This window comes from Chanos chanos, chromosome 14 (genome assembly GCF_902362185.1).
Source record: "Chanos chanos chromosome 14, fChaCha1.1, whole genome shotgun sequence".
NCBI classification, from domain to species: domain Eukaryota; kingdom Metazoa; phylum Chordata; class Actinopteri; order Gonorynchiformes; family Chanidae; genus Chanos; species Chanos chanos.
Window position 1 is genome coordinate 9,735,649 of NC_044508.1, and position 20,640 is coordinate 9,756,288.

Consider the following 20,640-nt stretch of genomic DNA (forward strand, 5'->3'; position numbering starts at 1 on the left):
TTGCTTCTTTGAAATATGTTTAATTAACAACTGTTTGTACAATGCTTTATCAATGCACTCCTGTTGTAACTCTCACTCTAGAACTCTGTGTGATTCCACTATATTTTTGCCTTAAAGACTTTTTATTCTTTTAAATGATCGAATATGTACATGGAGAGACTCGCTACATATTTTGTGTGAATTTTGAATCTGTACCTAACTAACAAGAAGCACACAGATATTTACAATAATTTGTATCCAACTGAACATTTAATTTATATTACTAGAATTAAACTGATGTTATACGATATAGTAATGTTTGTCTGTTGTTGTGGATTTGTGATGTTACGAAATCAACCTGACACTTGCCAAAGAAGAACTCACTCATTTCATTGTCAACTCATGTCATTTCTACCAGTCACTACATGTCTCTGATTTGCCAAGAAGTGCGCACACTTATTTTTCAGTGATATATCAGCTGTTGATTATGAGGCAAGTTCAAAATACACTCTTTAAGGGCCTCACTTGAGCATCCCTGCTCTAAATATATGATAAAGCATGAAAATGTAAAGTAATGTGTAGTGACTGTTCATTGATAGATTATGTGTCACGTTAACGAGAGAATATTCCAGCAGTGATATTTTCACACCCCGTTGGCCATCCAATAATATTTAAGCTGGGAGTTTCACTGATATGTCTTTGAAGCAATTCAAAATGTTCACTATTCAATATATCTTGCTGTGATTTTTAGGTTGGAGTTAAATTGTACTCAAGCTCTTCCCCAAGTCAGTTTTGCTGTTTCATTATAATGCTCACAAATTTCCACTGTCTGATTCCTTTAAAGTGCATACTAAAGTTTTGAGGTTTGGCACAGAAAGGAATCTTTCCTCTCTTGTGAAATAAGTTGCAGATGAATTAGAACTCAGAAGACAAGTAATATTACAGTTGAAACTACCGTAATTACAATCCACTTGTCACTGTTAATGCTGTAGTTGCTACTAGTAGCTTTTATTTTGAAGTGCATTTGACACGACGTCTCCCTACGTGTATGTTAATATTCTTGCGATGCATTGTGGGTCTATAAGTTTATCCTTGTTTTAGCCTTAACGTTTTAAAAGTACGCAACTAACACATGAATTTTCGTTAAGGGTACGTTTTACAAATTCCATTCTGACCAAACATCGAGCGCTTTTAGAAAGTAAATTTTCTCATGATCCGAACTGCACGATGGGTAATATGCTAAGTAGAAAGTGTGGCGTATTAGAAGATGCTTTTACATGGGTGCTATGTACTGTACTCTAATTTTGTGTGGACGCACTACGTGAAACAGCAAAATATTCAAATAGAATGTTAACATTTTGTCACAGAAGAACTGGACACCGTGGCTAGATAAAGTGATAAATTTATACCACTACACCTCAGGTAAATAGTTTTATTTTCCATATGTTGCCGCATGACTCAGGTAATGAAGTTAGCTGTACTGTTCGAGTTTAGCAATCAGCCTTTCTTACAGTCTTTCACATTAAAGAAAATGCCAAGACGTGAACTACTGACTGCAAGCTTCCCAAATTATGCATTAATTTTTAAATAAATTTTATCTGAAGTTTGACAAGTTGAGGGCTAACGTTACTGTATAGCTTCTCACTGCTCTATGCACCTGCACTACAATAAATGGAAGTGTCATTGTAGAAAGGGATACCTTTTTTAACAGAAGGACATGGCCACAAATAGAGCTAAGCATTGATGTTATATACCAGTATTGGCAGGATAAGACATGAACTTTTGTCTTGAGTTGAAGACGTGAATAAACGGAATGCTCTTGGTTTCAAACTTCTAGTCGATTACAATGGCATCAGACGATTTACACGCAGAGAGAGAGAAAATTCAGCGTGAAATTTTGGCACTCGAGCGCACTCTTGGTGCAGATGATAACATCGTGGACTTATTGTCAACGGACTCTTCCGATGGTGAGACGACTTGTTGCTTAATTTTAAACTGTACTCTGTTCAGCAGATTTTGACATACTGTTTCAGAGCGATTTAAATGGGCTACTTTTAAAAGTATGTGTTTCCTCCTACTGTGATAGATGAGGAATCTGATGGTTCTGGAACTGTTGATGACGACACGGTACGACTATTATAGTCACTCAAGTCTTAACATTGATCCTTTAAGGTCTGTGCCAGTTAAATTATATATCATATATATTATGCTGCTCTAGAACCTAGAGGAGAAGCGCAAGCAGATTCAGAGAGAAATTGAAGAACTCGAGCAGACACTTGGCCAAGAAGCACCTGTCACTGATTTATCAGGTAACAGATGATATTTTGTTTTTTATTATTGCATTCTAATCATCAGGAAATATCTATAGCTAAAATGTTTACGCAGATGTCCTTGAAGAGTTTGAACAAAGGTGGAAAGTGGGCTATGTCTCAGAAATGCTGATTGGTTGGACTTTATGATGTTTTTCATTTTTCTAAATGTTTGTTCAAACAGACAATGACAATGACACACAGGGTCAAATGGAGTCGGTGAGTATTTCACCTTTAAGTCTTAATCTCTGTGGCAAACTGGTGTACTTTTGTTGTCTTTAGTCATCATCATAATTATCTAAGTATGATTTTGATTGAATTGAAAGAATCTCTAACCATGTTTGTGACCCTGTAGAGCGAAGAAGACAGCGATGATGAAGACATAGCTCTTCCTCAAGATGTTGACACGTGCTTGCAAATGAATCTCGTTTACCAAGAAGTTCTAAAGGAAAAACTAACTGAGCTGGAGCGCCTCCTCGAAGAAAATCAGAAACAACAGGTCACTGGAACATTCATCCCCAGCTGTGTTTTCAAAACAGCTTGTAACTGAAAGTCACATGTTCTTTTATTCATTTAAGACTTAGTTTGAAAGGTATCAGACTGTTATATGTAGGTTTCTCAATTTACCTGTGAGAAAACGTTTAGGGGGTAACAGTTTGTGAAAATTGGATTGATGGAAGATGTGTTGGCTTTTATGTTCCTCTAGAGAGAGATTGAAGAACAGCTCTCTGGTCCAACAACATCTCACTCCACTGTATCAGGACAAAGTACACAGAAGCTCTTCCTCGGGAACTTCATGAAGCCATATTTTAAGGACAAGGTCACAGGCCTGGTATGAATGCACAAATAGTTTCTATCATATTCTGTCACTCTTTCTCATTTATATCTTATTTATATTTATATCTTGCTCTTGACTTAGCATCTCTTTGTTCTTAGGGTCCTCCTTCAAATGAAGAAACCAGAGAGAGACAGAGTAATTTGACCAGGCCTTGCGATGATGTGTTGAAAGTTAGAAGATGTGAGTTCTGCAATGATTTTCTTGTCATTTGCTGTTAATTCCATTTTTTTTTTCCTGATATTTATGAAAAGTCTTTTGTTGATACTTTCAGGGGAAGGATGGCAAAAAACCCTGCTAATAAACTCAGTGGTCGCTGATACTATGAAACGTTTGCTGCAGCCTAAGCTGTCAAAGTGAGTAATAAAGTGCAAGAAAATATGATGGTAGGCTGGTTGCGCTAAACTGAAGTTCTGCATCAAGCATATGGTATAAATAGTTTCACTGACTGTGCATTTTGAGGTAAAACCCCACTTTTTTTGCAGTGTTGTCCTTTATCATAACAATAAGAAGAACTTCATTCTGTTCAACTTCAAATTCTTTGTGTTTGTTTGTTTGCACCACAGGGTGGACTACCTCACAGCGAAAATGTCTAAAGCTGAAGATGAGGAGAAGGAAGTCCTGAAACAACAAATTGATATGATAGAAAAAGAAATTTCAGAAATTAGGTAACTCAGTTGTTGTCCAAAGTAGCAGATGTGTAATTGTTTAAATTGTTAAACACAGCCATTGCACTGCTTACTTTTATATTGTTTTATGAGTTTGAGCATTTTATTCATCATGTGACTTCATATCTCAGCCTCGGTGCTCTGTTCACGGAATTGGTTAAGATGTATTGAATTCAATATTAACACAGGTTGTGGAAATGTTGTCAGGCCGTTTGATGTCCTGACACTAATATGATACCTGACGTCTCGTAACTATTATTAACATTAGCACTATTTAATCTTCGTAAGCCAGCCTCAGAAGAATAATCCTCAATATTTGCAGACTGAAATGTTTTCATACTTCCAATTTTCAAATTGATTTGCTTGCTGAAAATAGAATCTCATTGTAATTTCAGTGACTCAGTAATAACATGATCTCTTTATAGTTCAATGACTGAAGAACAGCTGATGGGAAGTCGCCACGATGATCATGACTGGGATAAAATTGCAAATATTGATGTATGTCAAGTTTTCTGTTGCCGTATCTAGTTGTTTACAGTTAGATATTTGTTGTTTTTGTTGAAATTATGATTGATGGCACTAATCAGCACTGAAGTATAAGTGGGTTCATACATATAAATGTTTGTGTGTCGGTAGTTTGAAGGTTTGAGACAGGCTGAGGACTTAAAGAGGTTTTGGGAGAATTACTTGCATCCCTCCATCAACAAGTTGACGTGGAAACAGGATGAGATTGAGAAGCTTAAGGTGCTTGTGGAGAAACATGATTGCTGCAACTGGGACCAAATTGCAGAGGAGCTTGGGGTAAGACCAGTTCTTAGGTACAGCTGTTCCACCAGCATGTTTTTTTTGCATGACTTTATTTAGTACTATAAAATGAACTAAATTCCCAAAAAGTTTCAAAGCAAAAAATGTTTCATGTTTAGAACAAGACATCCGATAAAGTACAAACAGTTTCAGCATGTTCCACCTAATTTTTTTTGCTTTTTTCTGTCTTCTTAGACCAACAGGACAGCCTTCATGTGTTTCCAGACATACCAACGTTACATTTCCAAGAACTTCAGGAAGCGAGTGTGGACCAGTGAGGAGGACAAAGTCCTCAGAAATCTAGTGGAGAATATGCGCATTGGGAACTTCATTCCATATACTCAAAGTTAATCTCTGGATTTTGTTCTATGTTGTTCTGACAATTTTGATGAAAACCATTACATTTCTTTACATTTTCCTGTCCAATATATCCTAAGTTTAAACTTGAAGCTCTAATATCAAAAGTAATGTCTTGCTAAGTAGGTTACCACACGATTGAGTATTGTGCACACTGTACTAACATCAATGATTTTTTGTATAGTAATTCAGTCTATGTTCTTTCATGCTCCTCTAGTTTCTTATTTCATGGAGGGCCGTGATTCAGCCCAGCTGATGTACCGTTGGACTTCAGTTCTTGATCCATCTCTTAAGAAAGGCCCTTGGTCGAGAGAAGAAGATGAGGTACCGCGGAGAGTTTCATTCTTATTTGGTTGTCTTCAGTCGTCTTCAGTTGCAACTTTGCATGAAAAACTTAACATGCTTCATATTAGTCTGCTAACCAAATTTGTCATTAACCCAGAATGGACTGAAGCAATTTTATGCTGCTGTTTTTTTAGTTGTTACTGAAAGCAGTGGAAAAATATGGCGTGAAGCACTGGTGGAAGATTCGACTTGAGGTTCCTGGGAGGACAGACGGTCAATGTCGTGACAGGTAAAAATTGTGAGAAAACAACAGAGGATGGTTTCAATGTTCTGTCTTCCTTTTAGGTTTTTGGTGCTTTTTTGTCTTTAATGATGTCAGCATTCATTGGAATATTCTAGTGTTAACAAGTTAACAAAAAAAATTCAGGTATTTTGATAGTCATATGACTCATATGAACAGCTTGTTTTCATAACCATAACTCAATTAAGTCACTGAGTATATAAGGAAACAAAAAAATCATGGAGTATTTCTTAACTGAACAGAATGCAGAATCATATAAACATCTTTTCCCCCTCAAACTGAGTGTAAACCTGGGTGTCTGCATGCTTCAACATGCAGAAGTATACATGTCCTCACAACATTTATTCATGATAAATGTAACAAAATACAAAATAGAAATATTTAGAATTGTCACATTTTACTATGGAATCAACCTGCTTTTTTCAGAACATAAACATAAATAGATTAACCAACATTACTTTGAATGCTCTTTGCATATAATTATAGCTATTGTTGGTACATTTTCAATAAGACTGTTGTTCCTAATAAAATGGTCATGTTCTTCTTGAAACCAGTGAAAGTTTATTAGCTGTGAATTCAATAAAATTCACGTGGTGCTTTAGATATCTGGACTGTCTAAGTGAAGATGTGAAAAAAGGTCCCTGGAGCAAGGAAGAGGAAAATTTACTCACACGATTGGTGCAGAAATACGGAGCAGGTGAGCATTAATCAATGGCAATTGTCAATCAGACTTTGAAGGGTTCATGTTTTGATGGCTTCAAGCTGCACTTTACCCCACTATTTTTAGGCAAATGGGCCAAGATTGCCTCTGAGATTCCCAACCGTGTCGACTGTCAGTGTTTACATAAATGGAGGTCGCTGACAAAACAAAATGTAAGTAGTATTTGCATTGATTAAACATTGACTCAACATAACAAAGATGGTTAGGTCCTTCCACTGATAAGTTGTGTGTGGTTTCCTAACAATCTGTTATTAAACAGTATTTTAATCATGGAAAATGCCAAAAGAATCATATTCCTTTGCTTTATCTGTTGCAGAATGCAAGGATGCAGAATCTTAAGAGACCCTACAGCCACACCAAACATTCAAAGCAGCAGCAGAAGCCACCGAAAAAGAGAAAAGTAGAGAATAAGAAAACGAAAACGAAGAGCAAGGAGAAAGGACACAGCTCGAATTCCGAGGAAGAGATGATCCAGTACATGGATAGTGATGATGGGGGAGATTTATCTGAAAAACCTTCTTCGGTGTGCAATCCAGAGAACAAGCCCATGGAGGAATACATTCTACCAGATATGAAAGAGTGGATCCCTCAAAATCATAACCCATGGAACCGTGAACCTGGAACTGTCAGAACCGTGATGGTTCGGCGACCCACAATGGAGGATGAGAAGGCTTATAGGGAATGTAGAATGGGCAGCAATGTCCCCCACCAAAACAACAGCCCCAAGCCAGTATACAGCACTTTTCTGGACTGTTTTGGACGGCCTGTGGACACTTATGTGGGTATAGAGCCCCCATGTCTGACAGGGAAGGTAATGTTGTATCCACATACAGTATACTTGCACTTCCTCATTTCATTGTCAAATCATAGAAACATCAACATTGTGCATAGTCTCATAAAAAAAAAAAAAAAAAATTCCAGTCTTTCATGTCATAGGATATTGTGTAATAGGCGACTACTTGTATGACTTTCACGGCATTTCTTTTTAATAGAATATCCCGTCCATTGCAATGTTGAAATTGTTCAAATGTTTCATATCGTAACCAACAAGTCCATATGGAGGAAAATTTGAAGATGATTGTAATATGGATTTAATCCATAACTTTGATTGCTTCTGCATACTTTTTTACTTTGATGATGTGTTTCTTAACAGCATGTTTGTTTCTCACAGCGTTTCAGCACTGAGATTCCCTATATCAAGGTATCTCCCAGTGAAATCAAACAGTTACTGATCTGGCAGGGAATAGCTGCAGAAAAGTCGGTGAGTTGCTTAAAAATTTGTAATGTGAAAATAATGTCAAACACTCTATCTTCAATGACCGGTACATAATATGTGAAAGTATTATCCCTATGGCATGTGAAATCATCATTAAGGACCATATAACAGGGTTGGAGACAAAATGTTTGTATCAGAATTTTTAGGGAGGGGACTTGTTCTTACTGTTTTTGTTCACCTGTGTCTCAGCCCGCTGGGTCGGCACCTATTGCTCACCTGTCTGGCCAAGAAGGGGTCTCCTCTCTCTGTGGTCCTTCTCAAGATTTCTCCCATTTTCCCATTTCCCTTTTGGGTTTTTGGGGAGTTTTTTCTTGCCTTCCCTGAAGAATAAGTCAGGGGATGCCGAACTGTTTTGATTTTGACTGTTGTGGCCTGTAAAGCCCTTTGAGACTGTAAACAGTGATACTGGGCTCTAAATAAACTTGAAACTTAATGTACATAACAAAATATTTCTTCACACACATGACAGTCTCTAAAGTTAAAAACAAGTTCAGCTGTTTTCTGTTGTTCAGTTTTCAACACAAATGTGAAAAATAAATAATCCATGTGTGGAGTCTTCAGTTCAAAATCCAATTAAAATTCTGTTTCCTCTGTATTTTTTCCAATTCCAGTTCAAGTTCTCCATTTGTATTGGACTTGATGAATTCATTCATGAATTGACCTCTGCCTTGCTGTATCATGTATGTTCTAGCTAACGTTAAATGTCTGAGGCAACAGCTCCTTGTATTTTCTCCTCAGATTAATCTTAGGCGCAAAAAACATACAACCTCAGAAAACGCACAAAATGAAAGCCAAGGCATTGCAGATCAGACAGGAGAAGAGATGAATACTGGTGCACAAATGAAAACCCGCTCACCGAAAGCTCGACTCGCTATCATTGGCAAGGACAGTACCAATTTCAGTCTGAAATATGCCCTTATGCTTGCCATCATTCCATGGATAGGAAATGTGCTTGTGCCACTGCCTTTTTACCAGAGGAAACGCTGCCAAGGTATCTCATATTTGAAATTCTTTGTTTTGTTTTGTTGTTTGATTGATGCATTAGGTTAAGTGATCTTTTTTTTTTTTTAATCCACATTAATATAATGCAATACAGTACAAATGAATACAAGCTGGTAATTCACCATTCTAGGAACAACTGAGTGACATAATGGTGTGATTTAAATAAACCTTCACCAAATAAATGACCTCCAAGTTGCTTGTCTCCATCTGTAGCTGATGTTCTGAGGGAGAGGGCAAAGCACATTAACCTCTCTAAAACTCCAGTATTTTCGCTCTTTTTGAAGGTGAGTGGTCCTTCTCCATTTCTTTTGACTGAATACTATGAATAGTTCTGATTGGTTTGCGTTCTTACAAGTTTGTACTGTGTGAAAACAGGCTCTTCGTGTTGACACAGAAGGCTGTAAGAAGGTCATTGATGCACAAGCCAGAAAGGTATTTTCAGTCATGTGTTTTTAAAACTGGGTTACATTAAAATAAATAACTAAATGAAACAGCAGATTCAAAGAATGTTACTTAGTAATATAATTTGGTACGCAGTTATATTTTAGTGGATCATCATCAATGTTGTCAAGTGTTCCCTTTACAGTATTTCAATAATTTATGAAATATTTATCTCTTTCTCTTTCAGGTGCCATATGATGATCCTAACCAAGGTAGCATATTTTTTAAAACTAGTTTTTTGGCCTTAATTCAATGTTAAAATGAAAAGACGTCAGTGTATTAAGCAGTGCAAGCATTTGTATCAGCTGGAAAAGGATTTTGTTTTGGTCTCTGTATTGTATATTAGTGTCTTGAGAAAAGCCAGGTGGAAAATTTACATGCATTTGCCCACGCTTGCACTGCTTGACTCTTCTACCCTTATTATTTTTGTCTAATTGTGCTGTAAGGCATTCTCAGCATGTGAGTTTTATTTAAACGGAATATGACTCATTAGAGGCATGTCCCATAAGACATAAAATGTGTCACAGCTGGGTTTATCATTATTTTTTTTTTAGCTGTAGTGACCCCGACTCCTCCACCCCGTGCTATGACTGTGGCCATGATGCTCAAAGAAAAACGCTCAGGCAACCAAAGGAGAGGAGAGACGGGGAAAGAAACACCAAATCAAAAGCAACCTGCTGGTCAGACAACAGCAACACCCATAATGGCACCCCAGATGTTTGTCGTTTCTCAGCCCACTGGCCAGAGGATGTCAGCGGGGTCACCGGGCACATTAGTGTTTCCACAGCCAGCTGGACAAGGAATCTCAATCTTCACTCCAACTTTAGTGCAAAGTGCGTCTCCATCACCTCAGCCAATTAGACCGTCGGTACTAAAACTCCCACAAGATGTGGCAGTCTCTCCTAATACCCCTTCCTCCTCTGTCTCCTGCTCATCCACTAAAGCATCTAATAGCGTTCGCACAGAGACATCAGGAACTCCTAAACGTACCCGTAAACTCACTGAGAAGGCTCGAGCACTACAGGAGAGTGCCAAAGCCAAAACACCGAAAGGAGTCAAATCGACGCAGGCCAGTAAGCAAGGTGTTTCCCCCAGGGTGAATCCTACCCCACAGCCCATTACATTGATTCTTACCCCTGCTGGACTGGTACCAGTCAGTGGAGTCCAATTGCTCATTTCTAACAACCCAGTTGGACAAACTGAAAAAAATACAAATACTCCCCAGAACATTGTGTCTCCTATACCCATTGTCCTGAACCAACAAGGTGCTCTGGCACCCAAACCGCTAGCAAACATCTCTCAAGAAGTTACCAATGCACCTAATGCTTCTGCGGCTCATGCTGCTGTGAATAGCAGTCAACACTCCAAGTCTTCCTCAGACATTTCTGGTGGTCCTACAGCTACATGTCATACAAAAGCACTCCCCACCATTGCAGGAGTGAATGCCTCTTCCACGCTGGCAGGAACTTCTGTAGTTCCAGCGAACAATAGGATTCAACTGCCCAGGAAAACAGCACCTGCCCTCGTTTCATCAAAGCCTATCGTAACCGTCCCAATCCAACAGCCGCTTTTACCCAGCAACATTTGGAATCCCCCTCCACCACAGTTCGCAGTAAACAATCCAGTGACTCCTCTGCATTTGCCGTCTCCTCAGATGGCGGCATTGCCAAGAGCACCCCAAACTGATCAGTCGGCCGAGCAGCCAGGTACTGCGAGTGCGAGGTCTAATCCCAAGCCTGCTGCTGTGACTTTCGACCCCAACCTGATGTTCCTGGAGGAACCTGCTTTGGTGAAAGACTTTCTGAATGGAAAAGGTGGTGTTGCACTTCCTCAGTTAGAAAATTCTCTGCCTTACCTTCCCCCTTTCGTTAGCAACATCAACACCCTTGCCTCCTTACTCAAGGCAAAAAAGGCTTTGGTTAACGCTGCCGTGCAACTTTTGGCCAACAGAGATGGTACCAGCACCACTGGGGCAGGTCCAAGCACTGATGGTGAGAATGAGGAGGCAGTTCAGGTGGCAGCTATTCGAAGACTTGTGGCTGAGAGGTTCGCCAATAATCCTGCCTACCTGCTCCTGAAGGCTCGTTTCTTATCATGCTTCACCTTACCTGCTCTCCTGGCCACCATACAGCCCTGCAAGGTGTCTGCTACGTCAAAAAACACTGAAGACCAATCTGAAGAAGAATCTGGATCTGCAGACGAAACAGTACACAGCCCTGATGTCGAGCAACAGAAAACAGTGGTGAGTTTTCTTTTCAACTCTGTGAAAATGACATTGTTGTTTTTGACGTTACAATTTCAAACTTACATTTTGAAGCTTCTGAACATTATAGAACTCACAGATTCTCAGTACGATGAAAATTTGATCTCCAAGAAGCATTTGGTCTAATTTACTCCTCTAAGGCATCTTATTAAAACGTCTGAGGTCTTGTTATTCTCTTTCTAGGAGTCTCTTCTTAGCACAGATGAAGAAATGGCGTCTGCAAGCCACTTCTCAGGGATTGTCACAAGGCGCAAAAGCGGTCACAACAAGAAACCATAGGCAGCATTTTGTTTGTTATTTTCTGAGCATTGCCATAGCCTTGGTCTATGTGCAACTTAAATTGTACTTGTTTACAGACATATTGTTTCTCTCAGACTGCTTTGTTTGTTTGTCTGTTTGATTGTGTTCATTGTTCTGTAAGTTGAACAAAACAGAGTAACCTGTATATACTGGTAGTTGAATACTCTGATGCTGCTTTTATGTAGATGTTCAGTTTGATTCTTTTTGATTCATAACTAAGTTATGTTAATGTTACCAAGAAGAAATGGTATTGTGTGCACAAACTGTGTAAAAGATACAAGGCTTTGTGAACAGCTCAGTTTTACAGGAAAATATTTTTGAATAAACTATTTTGATATATTTGGCAAATTACAAACTTTCTGTTTGAACAATTATTTTGTGAACTCTTTTATGTCATAAGTGAAATGTTCTGATATTGATAAATGGTTATCAAATATCCTGTGGCTGTCAAGCCTGCCTGTAGGTTACGCAGCCTTGCACAACACTGAAATGTCAAAAACGTTTCCAGAGTAAAGTTAATCAAAATGTAGTCATCACTCATTGCTTCAGTGATGACACACTATATGACATGTCCTGTCAGTGACTAATGTTCCATGCTTCATAAAAAATGTAATAGAGATGTCACTTTTCCTTATTTCAAGTTTTTTCTTGTTTCTCTGAATTTTTGTTACTTTAGTTATTCATTAAGGTGCGGAGTAGGATATAAATTTCATTTTGAAGTAAACATTAGCAAAACCACCAAAATGCTGGGGGTGTAGGATTTGGCTTATGTTCTAATGTTAAGTTCATTTTTTCACTCTAGTAAAGATTATTCTTGTGTAAATTGGCTCCATTTGTATAGCATCTTTTTTCGGGTCTTATCCCGGGGCTTGTAACAATGAGGGGCTTTCGTTTCTATCTTTGGACCCTAATTTTGGGTTCTCACAAGACATTTTTCTTGTTATACATCATCTTTTTACCAATTTTACAAAACTGTTCTACCTTGTGAAGTGGCTTTTCTATGGTTCGCTGTTTATGCACCGTTTTTGGTAGCAGCCCCCGGAACTCCGTCACATGGCAAGGGTACCGTCACATGGCAAGTTTTTCTCTTTTTGCCCCCTTTTTAATAATTGTGTAACTTCCAGTTTCGTTTCCATGTTCTTCCTTTTTCATCATGGCAGTTTTGAACTTTCTTTCCACAGTGAAGATCTAAAAATACTTGTAGCAGAACCTTATCAAGAGAAACTTTATCGAAACTACTTTGTGGTTATGTGTGATTGTTGAATATCATAGAAAATGGATTTTTTTTCATAATTTTTTTTTTTCTTTCCTGCCTTAATCTCACACTAGGCTGCCTGGTAGGGGATCTTTTAAGATGATGAGATCTGTTCTAATAAGTTCCCTCCTATCCTAGTTACCTTGTGGTCTACCCTCCTCAAATGAACAAGATAAAGGTTGGCTTTTTTTAAAATGAGCCTACAGTCAATTCTAAGGGGGCTGTTTTTCTCCCCCTGTCCTCTTTGGAAATTTAAAAAAAAAAAAAAAGGGAAAAAAAAGATGTGAGCATGTATTTTTAAGTCTCTCTTATGAAAAATAAAATGAAATCACAAAGCTAACTCTTTGTTGAAAATCACAAGGAACACCTCCTCTCACCGAAAGGAGGGCAATTGGTAAACACACAGTTAGGCCCACAGATGAAGCTTACTTCAATGAAAAAATAAAGCCACAATGTGAAAGTTAGTCTCTAACACTGACACACTTGGTTGTGAAATAGAAGGAAACAAACCGTCTAAAAACGTAACTAGAAAAAAGGAAGTCTTTTGCATAGCGTTTCGATATTTCCCTTTCGGACTTGGAGTCACACAATTTCGTCTGTCCGCTGCCTGCCACCGAGAATGAATGTTAAACAACCTGTCGAGGAAAGCAAATAAATTAATAAGCCGTGTAAACTGCCACTCAGAGGAGCCAAGGTTTTCGTGTACACTGACCATGTCTTGCGGATCGACTGCCGTGGATTTAGAGGATGATGATGAGTGCTGGGCACAGCTGGAAGATTACAGACTGCTTCTTATTAAAACAATCGAGCCTTCAAGGATCACTCCTTACCTGCGACAGTGCAAAGTACTCAGCAGTGAGGACGAAGAGCAGATTTATAACGACCCCAATCTAGTGATCAGACGCCGCAAAGTGGGTAAGATCTGTGTGGGATAACGGCCTCTCTGTACAATAACCAAACATTCAAAAAGAAACGCACGATACTGTATAGGAAACATGCATGATATAGTCTCCAATAAACAATGAGGATACAGCCTATCCAGTTTAGTATACAACTAAGTCCTTTGCTGCTTTTTACTGCTTTTATACTATTTTCTATTTGCTGCTTTTTAAGAACTTATACCGCAAACGTTTTTGGAGCTAACTTTTTCGCTTTGCTATTACTTTTGGCTTTGCTATTATCCACAGGTGTGCTGTTGGATATCTTACAAAGAACTGGTTTCAAAGGGTATGTGGCATTCCTGGAAAGCTTGGAACTGGACTATCCGCAGTTGTATCGCAAAATAACCGGCAAGGAACCAGCTCGTGTTTTCTCCATACTCGTAGGTGAGTCTATTTTGCCTTTTTCTATGACTCAAGTTTATCCCAGTCCTCGGTCAGCAATCCGTTCGTCTTTAATCTGTTTATTTCTAACTATTTATTTTGTGATTAAATAAGAGGTTTTATTTTAACCATTTGAGAAATTGTGGTTTAGCATTTTTTATCAACATTTTGTACTGAAATACTGCGTCATATAATCTAAATGCGTGTAGTTAAGAATAAAATGATTAATAAAAGAATAAAAGATTGGTATATTGGTCTACCTTTTGATAGATGCGGCATAGATGTGTCATTATGTCATAGAAAAGTTTATGTTTTTAATCCTCTTGGTCTTTCCTTAATTCTGCATTTCAATTTCCTCTGAAAACAATGCATAAATTGAATTGATTCAGTGCTGACAGTGTCATGCCATGGATCTCCACCCATGAAGATTTGCCCCGTACAGCAGGGGTTTTCAACCTTTTTCGACATGCCCCCCTCTTGTCTAGCTCTGAACTCGCGCCTACCTCCCCCTCCTTTTTCAGTGTACTTGCCAGTTTGCGCCTACAAATCTCCTAATATTGCACCCCCTTGGCAGGTGCTCACGTCCCCCTGGAGGGGCGGGCCCCACATATTGAAAACCCCTGCTGTATAGGACTATGCACATGCCAAAGGGCAATCAAATTTACCAAAAAACCACCAGTTCACATCTAGAACTTATGTAGGATGTATGCTTTGGTCCTACTTTGATTTAAGCTGACTCAAAAAAAAAAAAAAAAAAAAAAAGTAATACAGCCCTGTATCATCAGAATTGAGTCATTCTCTATCAAAAGCCTTTTGTGACACCTGCTGTTTAACCATTTCTGTGAATGGCCATGTTGGTGAAAGAGTTCAAGATTAGGTGTTTCTCTGTGAGACTGTATGTATGTAAAACTACATGTATATATTTCACTGTAGTTCCCATCAGTAAAATGGATTCAGTGGTGGTTTGATAATATGAAGCCTGTAACATTTATTGCAGTTTGCTGATGCTTTTCAACAGTATCTTCAATGTTCATAACATAGTCAAATTTCAACAGACTGATTACTGATGACTGATAGTACTGTTCTAGTATGTTGTCTTTACTTATGATGTCCAACAAAGTTATACAACAGCCCCAAACCACAAAAAGGGCCTCTGTGATTGAAATTCATTTGGTTTGCCTGTCTTAAAGACACAGCGGGTGAGTCTGGGTTAACACAGTTCCTGATGAATGAGGTGGCGCGCCTTCAGAAGCTGACTCAAGATGAACGCAAGGCCAGACATGAAGCAGCCCTTCTTGTAGCCAAGCATGAGGACACTATCCGACAGATGCAAGTTCGTGAAAGCGAGCTTCGCAAACAGCAGGAGCGCGTGCAGCGCTTGAGGGAAGAGCGTGATCAGCTGTGGGAAGAGGTTCGGCATTTAAAGGATGAGAACTACAGCTTGATGCGTGATGTCACTCGACTGAGCGAAGAGAAGAACAGTGCCCTTATGGGTAATCGGGATCTGCAGTTGGAGGTAAGAGAAGAAAAATCTGAGACGTGAGAAATAAGGATTATTTGTACATGACACCGTATAGGTAAAAATTCTCAGAAGCACTGGTAAATTCCCCTCTTACTATGTTCAGATATGAACTGTACACCACAAATTCTTAATCTTTATCTCAAAGTTGCTTTGACATACACATATTTGTTCTTGTCCAGCCGTGGTGCATTTGGTTCAATTCATCAGATAATAATGAGCATGCTAATGCCAGGATGGGGACAAAAAGTATGCAGAATTGAAAGTTGCTCAAGAACAGATTTAAAAACAACCCTAGATAACATTGCAGCAGCCATTACACGCTCAGACAAATTTTCATATAATAAGCTGATATTTCCAAACACGTTCTTTAAACATTTTCCAGTTATCACATGTAAACACACCCTGCTGGAAATTAAGACTGGTGGAATGTTCGCTATCAATGTTTCCATTTACAATCAGATTGAGAGGCTGAAACACAGCTTGATGAATGCAGAAAGTGACTCAATGATCCATCGTAAGCGTACCATGACACTTAAGAATGCCATGGAACAGAGGCCCAGTCCAGACATGATATGGCAGCTGCAGAAACAAAATGATCTCCTCAAAGCTCGTATTCAGGAACTTGAGAGCGATTCCCAGGTAAACCTGCAACTGTGTCCATAATCTGTGCTCATCTGTGTGAGGTTACATTGAAATTTGCATCGGCATTAAAATATGTGTTGGCATTCGGTCAAGATCTCATCAGACTGATTTTAGGCCCTTTTGAGTATTCTGGTTCATTTTTCAGACAAGTTAGTCTAAGACAAAAGTGCTTTTCTGTTTTTTTTTGTTTTGTTTTGTTTTAACTCAGGTCTTGAACTCAATCTTTACAGTCGGTCTCTGAATGTGACAAAGGACATTTGGTGTCCTACTGCCGGTTGTGCCTTTGCCTTTGGGTCAGGAAATGCTCTTGAAAAGTCAAACTGTAGTTGGACTTTAAAGGGATTCTCTAGTGAGTCAGTAATACTGAGGGTTGATGCAGAGATTTGAGGCTTGAATGATCACTGTTTTTATCATTGCAGGTTACACCTCAAACAAGCACTGAACATGAGAAGTTGACCATCCAGTCGTTGGAGAAGCACAATGAGCAAAGAGAAGTACAGCATCAGGAGCTGGTGAATGAGCTCTACACTTTGCGCAGGAAGTTGCATGAAGCTGAGGCACTACGTGATCAGGTTTGGGGGAATTTTTATTGTGCAAAAACGCTAAAGACATAAAGTATCATTGTATTGCCTAATTTCAAGAATGAAAGTAGGCTGCCCTCAAAATGTATTTTTACGAGGAACATACAGCATCGATTTTATGTAAATTCTACCCACTTGTTACATATACCCTCACTGGCATACACTTCTATTCTGGTTTCAGTGGTAGAAGTTTTAGCTTAGTTTTCTATTCATTTTCTTTGCAGTACTTACAAGATAAAGATGTTCTTGAAATTACCTGCACCGTGTTGAAAAAGGATTCTCAAATGTATCGTGATCGCTTGGAGGACGTCTTGAAACAGATGGATGAGATTATCAGAGAGAGAGACAAGGTGAGTATTTCACCCCATCCTTGGGTTCACTTACTGCCTGAATTTGATTAAAAACACAAGGCTCAGTCACAAATTCCATTCAAATAAAACAGTGCAGTACATGTCTTTTCAGCAAAAGGCTTCAACAAAATCTAAATGCGTTGTGTCTGAGTCAAAGACAATCAAATGAGGCGCTCCCATAGGTCAAATGACATGAATATAATCAGAGCCAGAATTATGCTGGAAATTCTGTTTTAAAATTCTTTTTATAGGCCATTTCTTACAGAGAGGAGTACCACAAAGAGAACTCGAAACACCTCAAAGACAAGGACCAGTACCGCAAGCAGATTCGGGAGATGGGGGAACAGTGTGATGAGCTTCAGGTCCAACTGTTCCGTACTCAAGGAGAGGTCCTGGCTCTTCAGACCAGAATGCGTAGACAGCAATACTCTTCCCCGGTGGTGAGAATTATTCTCTTTTATTTGCTGAGAGTCTTTTTTTTTTATGTGATTTAATATTATATTCTTATAATGACGTAGCAGGGATTGACAGATTATTATATCTTCATCTCAGTGACCTGGTGCTTTAGGATTAGATTCAAATTAGATTCACATGGCCAGTTGATGTTTTTGAAGACTATCAAGTAGACTTTGCTGACTTGGCAATAGGATAGCAAAAAGAACCGTGGAAAAATTAAAATTGAAAATGTTTTGCCTTCAGAATGTCAAAGTTAATCAAGTACTTAAAGGTTGAATGAACATGATGACAGATCTAACAAAGTTAGAGTAACCCATTTTTCTTTTAATAAAAAAAGTAAAATTTCAAAATTTCAAAATGCATGGTAGGATTTTTGTGTGTATGGACACTAAGTATTTAATAATTGAACTATGACAAGACTGCACCACAAAGCAAACAAATCTTAGTACTGAGGATGAAATAAAATGTAATGAATGCAAATACAATGAATTACTTGGAACCGCATTGAAATATGCTTCTATATGCAAATGTGTGTATGTTTACATATCAGATGGAATCTATTTAGTGTTCTCTTTGGTAGTTATACATTTTATTGCCATATTTCTTATGTTTTCAGTCCTCTGAGGACAGCTCCCTACCCAGTTCTTTTGAGGTGAGATACATTTTGTATCGTTTCTGGTTCTTCTGGTTGACTAGATAATAAACTACAAAAAGGCATTAAAGTGAAAGCATGCTGTGTTGTATGACATGTTACGATTGTTCCTCCTTCAGAAAAAAAATGTCGCTGTTGCTTCCTGATTCATGTTTGTTGTTCTCCATTTTGTGGTCATCGTCATGACAAACATACATAACATCATTTTAAATTGAATTGAAATTCCACTGTACTTGTCATTATATTTTATGTAGCAGAGAAGTCAGACGAGTGAAGAGGAGGGGAAGGAAAAACTGTGTAAAGGCAAATGTTTTGTTTTTTTTTCTTTTTTCCTCAGTTGTATTCTCACTCTTACTTACATCAACATCAGTCAGTCTGACTTTTGACTGTGTTAGTGTTTCTGATAATATTTATGATACCATTTATGATCCCTTAGTCTCTGATAATTGTGAGGAACCACTCAGTCTGACATCAGGGGAGTACAACACCTGCAATCCTGTCATGGATTCAAGTCCTCCTGGAGTGGAAAAAGAGGTCACAGTAAGGCACAATCATCTGTCCAACTAGTGTTTATCCTTAGGTCTTATTAACTGATAATAATGCAATAGGGAACTGGTCAAACCTAGTCAAAAATACTTACATTTTCAGTTGCTTGCTGTTGTTATGCTCTGTATTATGCCCCTATAAGAATTTGAACCTTAAAGAGAAAGAATTCCTTTCAGACACTCCCTTTCTCTGCCCAAATTTAAATATGCATGATGAGTTTTAATGTATGTCCGCACTAAGTATTAAGTACTCTGACAAGACTGCTGCAAAGCAAGTAAATCTTAGTATTGATAGTGAAATAAAATCTAATGAATGTAACTATGATTAATTACTGGGAATTGAGTTGCATTATACTGCTGTATGCTTATGAATACATGTTCACATGTTAGATGGAATGTGTATAGTGTAGTCACACTCTCATGGCTTCCTTTTGACAGGAGAACATGATTTGTGAGGACGAGCCACCAGTCACCAACAGGCCCAGAGAAAGATGTAACTTTTATTACATAAGGTTGTCATGCCCTCTAACTTCACTCCTGCTTGAAAGAACTGTTATTATTCCACTAAACAGAGTCCATATTTTACTTTATATAATTTATAACTATATAACTTAACTTGCTTTAACCCATACAAGTCCAGAGTCTACGGTTCTAGTTCTCCATCGCGTATAAAGATATATTAAACTTCAGTAGGCTCTCTGTATTTGACTTGCATTGGGTGTTCCACTTATGCATGTAATAATGATACACTTCCCCAGGTCTGTCTCTCACCTTGTCTCCCTGCACCTTTATGTCACGTGTATTTATAAATAAGACAATAATTTTGGACAATACATTTGCTTGTTTCTTTGTTTGTTTTTCCTGGGTGGGACTGCTCATAAAAATTAGTCAATTGGCTGAATTTCTCAGGTTCATTAAAAACACTGATTACACATAACCTTGATGAATATTGTCCAGTCTTTCTCATTCTTTATTTCAATTGTAGAAAACGGGCCCTTAGAACAAAGTGCATCAAAACCAAGGAGAGCAGCCCGTTTGTCCTCCGAAACAGCAGTGGAAGTGACACAGATGGAATGTGACAAAGAGAGAATGAGTGAAGGACTGAAATCCCACTAACATCCACCTCACTGGAAGACACTCACTAAAATTTCATTTCTCTGTAGCCAGATGCTTAGCTGTTACATTTGTGCCAAATTCTAGTGTTTGGTACACTTTTCATTTATCTTACCGTTGGTGCTTATGAAAATAGGATGCCAAATATGCATTTTAACCTTTTCTTTCACATTCAGTATTTCCTTATGATTGCTTGATCACTGTCAGTTTTCAACCATGCAAGTTGCCCAGTCCATAGGCTTATGAGGGTAGTTCTTAATTATCACCTCAATGCCTTTTTTGTCTGTGTTTATAATACACTAACATGGTCTAAACCTTAAGCTTAATAAACATATTGTAAAGAACCGGCCTTTTTTGTTTGTGAAATGCATTATATCTCTTGTACTCAAATGCACAAGCCCCAGACATGTACTGAAACAAAAGCCAAATGTAAGGTAATTGTGTCTTCAAGTGTATATGTAATTGGATGTGTAAACCATAAAATATAATACTATTGAATGTAAATGTATGATATGTGTATTTTTCATAATTATGTAGTGTATTTTGATGCCTCATTTAACATTAATTCTTTGACTTTATTTATGTATATTACATTCCAAATTCTCTACATCATAATATATTATAAAGTGTCCTCCTGCATAGGCAGGGCTTTGGCAAGCCA

The 20,640-nt window shown here is 38.2% G+C and overlaps 2 protein-coding genes across 2 annotated transcripts; both read left to right on the forward strand.

Moving 5' to 3' along the window:
• The first annotated feature begins 1,825 nt into the window (after positions 1–1,825).
• Positions 1,826–11,525, forward strand: snapc4 (small nuclear RNA activating complex, polypeptide 4). The gene is made up of 24 exons (XM_030791843.1): positions 1,826–1,946; positions 2,066–2,106; positions 2,198–2,288; positions 2,473–2,507; positions 2,644–2,787; positions 2,995–3,120; positions 3,225–3,306; positions 3,398–3,479; positions 3,690–3,791; positions 4,217–4,289; positions 4,428–4,592; positions 4,791–4,941; positions 5,170–5,276; positions 5,432–5,526; positions 6,141–6,235; positions 6,326–6,411; positions 6,576–7,070; positions 7,431–7,520; positions 8,274–8,526; positions 8,751–8,821; positions 8,913–8,969; positions 9,166–9,190; positions 9,533–11,220; positions 11,425–11,525. Exons 1-24 carry the CDS (start codon positions 1,826–1,828, stop codon positions 11,518–11,520), a joined length of 4,371 nt encoding a protein of 1,456 aa, XP_030647703.1. The 3' UTR covers positions 11,521–11,525.
• A 1,984-nt stretch (positions 11,526–13,509) lies between these two features.
• On the forward strand, positions 13,510–19,945 carry card9 (caspase recruitment domain family, member 9). The gene is made up of 10 exons (XM_030791844.1): positions 13,510–13,711; positions 13,984–14,121; positions 15,309–15,634; positions 16,100–16,279; positions 16,702–16,854; positions 17,088–17,213; positions 17,465–17,653; positions 18,286–18,321; positions 19,305–19,378; positions 19,852–19,945. The coding sequence occupies exons 1-10, from the start codon at positions 13,510–13,512 to the stop codon at positions 19,943–19,945; spliced, it is 1,518 nt and encodes a 505-aa protein (XP_030647704.1).
• The last annotated feature ends 695 nt before the right edge of the window (positions 19,946–20,640 follow it).

What these genes read in the sequence shown, in the direction of transcription:
- snapc4 (XM_030791843.1), top strand. Translation starts at nt 1,826, where the DNA reads ATGGCATCAGACGATTTACACGCAGAGAGAGAGAAAATTCAGCGTGAA. An exon ending in GTCAACGGACTCTTCCGATG is followed by an intron (nt 1,947 to 2,065) that starts GTGAGACGACTT and finishes CTACTGTGATAG; the next exon opens with ATGAGGAATCTGATGGTTCT. An exon ending in ACCTGTCACTGATTTATCAG is followed by an intron (nt 2,289 to 2,472) that starts GTAACAGATGAT and finishes TTGTTCAAACAG; the next exon opens with ACAATGACAATGACACACAG.
- card9 (XM_030791844.1), top strand. Translation starts at nt 13,510, where the DNA reads ATGTCTTGCGGATCGACTGCCGTGGATTTAGAGGATGATGATGAGTGC. An exon ending in TGTTTTCTCCATACTCGTAG is followed by an intron (nt 14,122 to 15,308) that starts GTGAGTCTATTT and finishes CCTGTCTTAAAG; the next exon opens with ACACAGCGGGTGAGTCTGGG. An exon ending in ATCGGGATCTGCAGTTGGAG is followed by an intron (nt 15,635 to 16,099) that starts GTAAGAGAAGAA and finishes ATTTACAATCAG; the next exon opens with ATTGAGAGGCTGAAACACAG.